Source organism: Ictalurus punctatus, chromosome 23, assembly GCF_001660625.3.
Source record: "Ictalurus punctatus breed USDA103 chromosome 23, Coco_2.0, whole genome shotgun sequence".
NCBI lineage: Eukaryota > Metazoa > Chordata > Actinopteri > Siluriformes > Ictaluridae > Ictalurus > Ictalurus punctatus.
Genome location: NC_030438.2, coordinates 19,331,190 through 19,340,868, shown reverse-complemented (window position 1 = coordinate 19,340,868; position 9,679 = coordinate 19,331,190). Strand labels below are relative to the sequence as shown.

The 9,679-nt window shown below is 42.5% G+C and overlaps 1 protein-coding gene across 1 annotated transcript in view; it reads left to right on the top strand.

The window, feature by feature from the left end:
- phf1 (PHD finger protein 1) overlaps positions 1–8,598 on the top strand; it is a 16,830-nt gene extending 8,232 nt beyond the window's left edge. Inside the window, exons 6-15 of the mRNA XM_017452693.3 lie at positions 266–414; positions 1,003–1,098; positions 1,179–1,247; positions 1,347–1,470; positions 1,914–1,981; positions 2,126–2,257; positions 2,981–3,065; positions 4,969–5,075; positions 5,328–5,411; positions 5,691–8,598. Coding sequence (XP_017308182.1) covers positions 266–414; positions 1,003–1,098; positions 1,179–1,247; positions 1,347–1,470; positions 1,914–1,981; positions 2,126–2,257; positions 2,981–3,065; positions 4,969–5,075; positions 5,328–5,411; positions 5,691–5,952 — 1,176 coding nt within the window. The 3' untranslated portion in view covers positions 5,953–8,598. The remainder of the gene's footprint in view (positions 1–265; positions 415–1,002; positions 1,099–1,178; positions 1,248–1,346; positions 1,471–1,913; positions 1,982–2,125; positions 2,258–2,980; positions 3,066–4,968; positions 5,076–5,327; positions 5,412–5,690) is intronic.
- The last annotated feature ends 1,081 nt before the right edge of the window (positions 8,599–9,679 follow it).

Genomic DNA, 9,679 nt, shown 5'->3' with positions numbered 1-9,679 from the left:
TAGGCAGTGTGTGATGTCTGCGAGTTCTTTAATCTGTCCATCATTACTTGCGTTTCACACTCACACACATTTCACACTTATTATTCTTACCCACGTGACCCCCGTTCCCAAAATATAACAGCTCTCTGTTTGAACCGTCGCGTTCGCGGATTCAGTCTGAATGCCAACCCGACTCACATTTCTCCAGTGCAGAAAGCAGAAGATGTCGATTGTTTCGCTAGAAGCGCGTGCGCTGTCATTGTCTGATCCCATTGTCTGATCACAGAGAGGCGGAGCTTTAAAACGAGGCCGCTTTGCTCGACTCATGCAGTTGATGAAGTTGAGGCTGCCCTATCAGCTTTCCACGCTGGACTGGGACGCTCAGCATCTGACCAATCAGCAGCAGTGTTACTGCTACTGCGCCGGACCAGGAGAGTGAGTCACGCTATAAAACACATCATTTACGATTAAATACTGACGCGGGGAACGGAAACATCTGACAGGAATGTGTGATTGCATCATAAAACAGAAGAGCCAATGAGGCTCAATATGCAAATTACAGGAACGAATTACGAAGAAAATAGGAATGTAGGCAACTTATTAAATATTTCTGATTGCTAGAGATCTTGGCTACTTGTTCACACAGTAAGTTAGCCTGATCTTAGCTAGCTTGTTTGTAGCTGTCAGTTTTAATTACATGATACTTGGCTGCTAGCATACACATCATTTAAAATTTACTAGCTGGCTGCTAGCATAGCATACGCAAGTGTTATACTGACCCTGTCTACTTATTAACACCATATCCTAGCCTGATATTTGGCTAACTTTCTAGCAGAGCAGTTTACTAGTTTTAATGTTAGCTAGCTCGCTCGGGACCTCTGCCACTCATTCACAATACGCACAATGTAATAGCCTGGCGTTAGCTAACGTGTACGTGAACTTGGATGGCTACTCAAGGCAAGAAGTAAGATAACTATTTAACTGGCAAGATTTCAGATTGCGTACTTTGTGTTCTATCACGAGGTGGAACTTGAAGATGCTCCAGTGTGGCAGTTGTGGCCAGTGGTTTCATGAAGCCTGCACTCAGTGCCTGACCAAACCTCTGCTATACGGAGACAGGTTAGCATTGTGTTAGCATCGTCACGTTTTACCTGCCAGTCTTTATTATTATTCATTTTATTTTATTTTTTATTTTGAAGGTTTTATCACTTCCAGTGCTCAGTGTGTACGAATGGACCTGAGACCATTCAGAGACTTCCCATGACCTGGTAAGATCTCCTTTCTCTTTCGTAATATCAATGAAACGTATCGCTAATTTCTTTTCCCGGACGTTTTTACCGTTTCGTGATTCTGCTCCATCGATCCAGGGTAGATTTGGCCCATTTGGTGCTGTATCATCTCTCCCTGTGCTGCAAGAGGAAATACTTCGATTTCGATCACGAAATAATGGCCTTCACCAACGAGAACTGGGACTCCTTGCTGTTAGGAACGGTAATGTGAACATGTCTAGAGTTTAGCATGTCTGATTAGCACGCACGTATATATATATATATATATATACACCATGTTTTCTGGACTATAAGACACATTTCTTTTGCCATCTACATCACGCTCATACTCATACTCGTACTCCAAAGCCAGGACGTTACCGTATACGTAACCGACACTTTCCCATGTTTGATGTGGACATTAATTGAAGCTCTCGTCCCGGATCTCCATGTCATGACCGTCACGGCTGTGTTTTTAATACTCCAGAGTGGCGTATAGTCCTGAAAATATTAGGAGATTATTACAAAATGTGCTGGCTAAAGAGCCACGCTTTTTTCAAATATAATACAGTCTAATAATCAGTTCAGGCGAATTTCAGCCACGTCCTTTTGTCCCGTGTCCGCGTTTATTTATATGCACGTGACAGCTTCTCTGTGTTTTTTCAGTTGTCGGATACACCTAAGCAAGATCGCTGCCACAATCTGCTCAACGCGTTAAATTCCCACAAGGACAGGTGAGCCGTGGTTTCATGTCATTTAACATAAACAGCCGATATCGGTGCGGTCTGATCTCGGGGTATATATTCTCAAGTGTGATTTAAACGCCAAACACGTCGCGGTTCTGCTGTCGATCTTTTAAACGCTCGTCGACTCTACAGGTTCGTCTCGGGGAAAGAGATCAAGAAGAAGAAGTGTCTTTTCGGTCTTCAGGTGCGATCTCCGCCGCCGCTGTCGTCCGATTCCTCACCTCTCATCACCGAGCAGCCCATCAACATCACGCACCGCAAAAGGTCAGCGCAAAGGTCATGCTGGCTTTCTGTCTCTCTCACACACGCACGCACGCACGCACACACGCCGTATTAGTGTACACACTTTCGCTTAAATTCAGCTGTAAATGGAAAATTCTAAATAATCAGACGGCTCAAATATGAAATTCATATTATGTTAGCGTGACATTTTCCTGACGTCAAGTAGATCACGTTGAAATTTTAAGCACGGCACAAAGTTCAGTGCAGTTTCATTTGACTCGACGCTAGTTTGCGCACCTGTGTTTATAAATATTTGTCGTACACGTGGCCGATTTCAATACAACTACCTCAGATTGATGGTTGCACAGCATTATATAGCACAAATACTTGCACATATCTGCACTGTATCCCAGTCATAGTCAGACTGTTGCTGCTACGCATCTTTATAGCTTTACGTGATATATTTGTATACTTTTACTAACCGTATACAAGTAAATCGTCGTCTATGTCAATTCTGTCAAATCGGTAAAAAAAAAAAGGAAGAGAAATGCTCAAATGATGTATGTTTTGATCATGATCGTCACCAGAAAAACAGTGGAACGTTTTCAGACGTTCGGTGTGATCTCTCTTAAGCAAGCAGAGATTGTCTTGTAAACGTCCGGAAACCGTTTCCGCATTTATCAGTGCACTTTTTGCAACATAAAAGGAAGGCTCGTGACGAGGTTAGCGAGAGATCTTTTGTCATCTTTGTCGTCTGGTCCGCAGCCCGCTGTCACTGCCGTGCCAGAGACGACCGGTGGGCTCCGAGTCTCGCAAATCAAAGCGGCGCATCGTCGAGACGCTCCAGCAGGTCAGCCCTTCTGTCTTTAACGTCCACCCACACTGAAATTCAGCTCCAGCGTTGATTAGCTATATTATAACAGCAGCTCTGACAGTAGCGCAGCTCCAAAGCACCGCTTTATATGAATACGTTATCGTTTCTATAGTAACAGCTGGTTCACAGGCGGACGCTTCACATAAACAGACGGAAGAGTCGTCGATGAGGAGTTCTCTGCGAGGAGAAACGTGTTTGTTTTTGATTCGTGGAAGGAGTCTCCAGTGTCAGCGCTTTGTAAGAGTCAGAGGTGACGCTGGAAGTTTTCTGACATCTTCGGTAAACGAGAACAGGAACGGACTCGTTTCCCCGTTAATTTTCCCCAGATAAGACGTTCTTTAATATATGAAACGTTGTAATGCCGGGCTATCAGACAAATGATATTCACCTGGATCCGGGATTTGTTCCCGATGCACTTTATAGTCCGTCCAGGTGGCGCTGGCACACGGGCAGATGCTGAATCCTGGATTTAAAGAGGTAGTGTGTCGTCAGTACGTGCGCTGTAGTGTTCTCAGCACCGGTTTCACTGAACAGTTCAATCATCCGCACGGGCAGGAAGACGGCGAGGCGAGCCGTAACACCGTATCTTTCCATCAGCAGAAATCCACAATCTGTGTGGTAATACAGAAACGCTCGACTTTGATGGCTTCTTATCTGCCCGGGTGTCGGCGGAGATGCTGCGTCATGCTGCTATCGTCGGACGAATTGGGCAGAAGGGAAGTGCACCGGAGAGGAAATATCATCATTTGGATTCCGCATGAGTGCTGAACATCTGACGCCGAGCTCGAGTACATTCGAAATATCGCTAACGACGCGCGTTCGTTCAGCCCCGGTTAAAAGATCTGAGACGGCGAGACTAGCTTCCTTTTTATCCATATCGCTGTGTTTGAAATCATACACCGGGCAACGAGCGATGCCGAATTAGCATTCCGACTCATATTGTCATCGCCAAACTGCACTACCCATCAGCCCCAGCACGTCACATGCTCCACTAATCACTCTCACCTGTGTCTCGTTATGCCGTGTTACTGTCACACCACGGTTTAAGTTCTAGTTTCGCAGCGTCTCGGCATCACTCTTTCGTCGTCGTGTGTGTATCGTTATCGCTTATAGTCCGTACGTCTCTCGCCTCGTATCCGCAGTTCATGACGATGGTTCTTGTTAGCACTGTTTTGTGAGTTTCGGCTTCAATGAGTTAATAAGTTATGCACACGCATATGCCTCCTCTACCGAATCCGTGACAGATACATACGGACTTGTTCTTTTAGTGCGACGTTAGCGGTTTCAGGAATTAGCAGGGGTTTTGAAAATGCGAAGATCGGTCTGAATGAATTCTTTTCGTCTACTTAAATATATTAAAACATCAAACAATACGCTGAAATATCTGTGAGGATGCATAGGGAACTTGAGAGCCTGTCGCCTACTTTATTTAGCCATGTAGTGTTAGCATAGATGTTTTGGCTACATTCTTCATCCATGTTTCATGGTTTAAGGACAAATTAGCATGAATTTTGAAAAGACATGTTTAATACATCCATTAAACAGGCTAATGTAGCTATTTTTTTAAAAATGTGGCTTAAAACGTTAACTGGTGTTAGCTTTGCTATACTAGCTAACAGTCCCCTAGCTAGCGTTAGCGTACGGTCTTGGGTTACAAAAAAACTCTTCATGACGGAATTACAAATTTCACTTTGACTCATTCATACACTTAAATCTGTTGAAAGGAAACATACTAATGTAGTTAGCTTGCTAGCATGCGCTAACATGCTAATGTTAGCCTAACTACAGTAGGCAGCCCTTATTAGCAGTGTAGTGTTAGCATATATTTTCCTCTGTGTATTTTTAAAAAGTTATTCGAACTGCTTTCTCTCCTCTCCAGCCGTGTCCACCTGCTAACCAGATCAATCTTGTGCCATGTTGTCACGGGTGTGTGAACGGCGCGAGCGTCTACAACTCCCGGAAATCCGAGGAGGAATTAGCGCTGGGGTTGGTATTAACGATTGATGGGGTTGGTATAGACTGAGGGCATTTCTACAGTGTTTCTAAAAAGGCTGATATCATTTTAGATCGCTCTGATAATCTCCAGAACAAGGGCACAATTATCTTTTTGATTAGTTACCGATTTTATCTCATTTGATGTGGAAACCTGAACCAAATGTGAGCGCCAGTAATCAACTCTACACGTAGATGATAAACGCCAGAGACTTTTAAGTGTTTCATCTGTATGTTTATTAACAGGTCACCCCCCAAGAGAATGTTCCCTCTGTATCACCCGTCGTATAACGGATCTCAGGGTCTGCCTCGGACTCTGCATCACTACAGGTCTGTGGTCTTTTGATTTTACTCGTGGCTCCGCCCCCTGGCGAGTCGTTGGTGTGTTTCCTGATTGGGTTATGTATTAAATCGTTGGCCGCGTCCGAATATCCCTACTACCCTAATATGCAGGAGGCGAAAAGCAGTACGCCAGAGGAGTAGTGTGCCTGAATTCTCCGTATTCATAAACCAGTAGTCAAGAGATACCCGGACGAACTGTCCGTTTCATAATAAATCGTTTATAGATATATTTATATTATACTGAGTTATATATTCCACCTCCCACAGTGCCGAGGACCCTTGTCGACTTCCTGCGCCCTGTCTCCCCTTTTCCATGTCGTCCGCTCACCCACCAGGGCAGAGGTTTGAGCAATGCCCATCTCTGTTCCTGCACGACGTCGCCCCCTACCCCAACGGAGTGAGCTTGGAAGGGCACACGGGGGCGCGAGGCTGGGGCGGAGGCGAGGCGGTGAGGATCCTGGCCAGACGCGTCACGCCGGACGGAAAGGTCCAGTACTTGGTGGAGTGGGGAAACGTGAGAGTTTATTAGAAAGAAAACAAACAAAACTGCCGACGTTTCAGCAGAAAAAAAAAACAAAACGTAACGACACGAATCCAGGTCGAGGCTCGACAGCGACTTCGTTCTGTGGGATTAAACTGTTAGAAATAATCCCTCCCTCCTTTTCTCCTTCCCACGGCGTCTCCTATACTTTGAATACTGTTAGAAAACACCTTTAGAATGCCTTGAACTTCACTATCCTGATTTGTATCATATATAATATAATAGATACGTATATCCATGTTAATTACATGTCTGAATTCCCTGATTTTTTGTTTGTTTGTTTGTTTGTTTGTTTGTTTTTTCAAAGAGAGATTTATGGCAAGGTCATAAATGACATCAGTATTCGTTAACGATACCGTAAGATGAAAGAAGGGCATCATGGGTAACTTCTCATGATGTTGGTTATAATGATTTACCTCTTATTATGCAAGTTTCATTTGATCTGATTGACGGATGAGAAGAGTTCCTCTGGAATCGTGTTGTAGCACTCCTCTTTTATTCTCTTTTTATTCGAACGATATTATTTTGGTGTTAAATATATAGAAGTTCACGTTTACGAGTGTATTATACGTGAGCGCGTTATTTTGTTTTAGGTCAGATCCCAATAACGACTCCGGATCAAATCAAAATTAGGTCCGATTGTTCATTTCGAACATCGCACACTGTTGTGTAAACACATTTCGACCATTTATTACTTAGGTTTTTATATATGATCTCCATAGATAAGTGCATACCGAATGAAAAACGGAAACACTGAAATGAACGCGGTCGGTTTTTAAAGCACTTTGAACTTCACGGTGTGATTAAACCAGCGCTAAATAGTTCACTTGGTTTTTTTTTTAAACTTTTAAAAAAAATTTCATTTCAATTCAATTACAATCGTAGTTTTACGCCGCTGTATGTGGTTCGTTTTTAATTTTCAAATTTAGTGTCCGTTTTTTTTTTTTTTTTTTTTAAATATACGAATTTGAATTTTTGAAGTTATTTAATGGTTTAAGTAGCCATATAGTGTACAGTTAACACATTTCACGTTATCTTTTTATTTAAACTTCATCTATGTCTTCATTTAAGTAGCTGTATATAGTTAACTCAGTTTTTCATTTTCAACTGAAACGATCGCATAAAACTTCATTTATGTGAACGTTTAAGCAAACATTTTTTTTTAAATTATTTTTAAAATTTAATTTAAAAAAAATTAATAATGATAATTTTTTTGGTCTCAAATGAGTCACGTGTCCTGATGTAACTCCTGTAGAAGAAATGCTGCGTGCCAGGATATTTCCTAACTGAACATTTCCTCAGAAATACAAGAACGTCCGCACGAGAACGAGACAGGACCAGGAATGTAACGAGTAGCGTCACGTGACCCCGACGTTCACGCGTGAGGTAACAGGTCGGTTCTAGTTCTGTGTTAAACCTTAGAGACAGATTAGCGAGAAAACATTTCTCTCCGAACGGGAGACCGAAGTCTGAGCTTCGCCTGAGAAAGAACTGACCGTCATTAGTGGATGAAAAATGAATGTATTTAAATTTTTATTTATTTATTTATTTTGAAAAATTGTGATCAGTTATGTACACCACCTGTGAAGTGTTTCAATGTCATACACGGAAAAATCAATTCAGGGTCAACTCAAGGGACAAAACTAGTGGACTGTACTTCAAACCCCCGCCACACCCCCCCTCCCCCCTCCCCCCTCCCCCTTCATTTATTTATACATTTTGGTTCCAGGTGTGTACAGTACTGTGTACAGGTTGATGTAATAATGTAATAAAAAGTTGCTCGTCGCATCGTAGGAGGAATCGAAATGAGTAGCCGATCCTCGTCCACCTCCTCCATCCGTCCCGTACCTGGGATCTTGTGAAATAAACAGACGTGAAGAATAAAAACGATTGGAAAAAGAAAAAAAAAAAAAAAATCAAACGTGTTGCTTTATTTCATGTGCCCTAGTTCAACGATGTACCTTAACGTGAACGGCTAATATATTTCAGGCTAATATAACGGCCTTAAATGAACAAGCTATGAAGACGTAAGGTAAGGATACGAGTATTTCAGTACGAGTAACACCTGAGTAAAGTTTTTCGAGGTACAACTCTCAGTAATTTCCCACTCTTGCCGCTGATCATACATATGAATAAGAAGATAACGCTTCGTATAAAGGTGGTGTTATTAAGGCGTCACGACGTTAGTTATTAGAGTAATGGAGTGTCGGTGTGGCAACATCTGTACAATCAGAAGTAGTACTGAGTAATACTAGTACCGAAATACTAGGAAGTTAGCTGACAAGTCTTTGCATAACGCTGGACGATACACGTCTACATTTTATACAGGAACGTACACGAGATGTATCGCCACGACGCCTTAATTGGGGTTTGTTAGCCTACAGGAGAACACCTCAGGAACTAGTGGCCTCGATGGGCGTAACCAAGCAACAGGAAACAGGACCATATAAGGAAAGTGTGGGCAGAGAGTTTAAGGTTCTGTGTTAATGATCTAATCAACAGCTAATGTAACAGGAAATGACCATATATGGAAACGAGGCAAAAAACACCCCGGACATGACGCTGGACAGAGAGTTTAAGGTTCCGCGTTACAGACCAGAAGGCTGTAAAATCGCAGGACTGACAGAGAACCACAGCAGCATCCTTAAGAACCTTCAAATTCTCAGGTCTGTGCTTGGGTTGTGTGCGCAAGTTAAAAGGAGGTTGAGTTTTTAAACGCTGCACGTATTCAATCCTTTTATTAAACAACGAGACAGCCGGATGTAAAAATAAAAACGTGGTTAAGTATTTAATTACGCTTTTAAACACGCCTACGTCGGGCCATACCATTTCTTTATTGTTGCTGCTTCCTCAAGTGTTGTAAATCGTAATGCTGTTATGTAAAATTGCCATTCCGTTAAGAAAGTATACATTCTGCTGCTGGAGTCAGGACAGTAGGTTGCAGTGTTTTGGAGAACGAGTCTCTCTAGTCTCTCCGTTTCCATTTAAGAAAATGTGCCACTGATCACCGACTCATCGAGTCTTTGCTGGTATTTGTTTCGGCGCTTCGCCTCATTTCACTAATAAGCTCGTCTCCTTTACAACCACTGTGCAGCCCGATAAAGAAAAATGCCAACTGACTGAACTTCGTATCGGAGCACGGTTGTAGCGTTCAGTAGATCTGGAGACACATATTTTTGCCCGCGGTTAATGAGCGCGTCTGATATGAAGGCCACAGATTTAAAAGAATACTCTGGTGTTGTAAAATTTTTATCGACGTATTTTCGTGTACTGGGGGGGGGGTTGGGGGGAGAAGAAAACTTAAAGCACACTTAGAATGAAATCCTTGTGGAATAAATATTTAACTCTGACACATTTTGAAACTTATCCATACACCAGACACTATAAAAAGTAATCCCTTTTCAAGTTTGAACAAACTTTCCTATGCTGGAGCAGTACAGGAGAAAGTAGTTCCGGTTACTTTACCATACGCTAGACCGGGGCCATCCATACTCTAAAGGATAGAGTTTAGATTGATAAAAAAAAACCCAGTGGAGTATAACTTTACCTTTGACGAAGGCCATCATATTGCATGGTGCAAACAGATGCTCAGACAAATCCTTTCATACCTGTCATTCTTTAGATCTCACGCTAGAACCATATCAAACTGAGCGGATGAGCTGAAAATCGTCCATTCCAAAGAGCGCATTGTTAAGTGTTTTTCTAGTTTTTAATT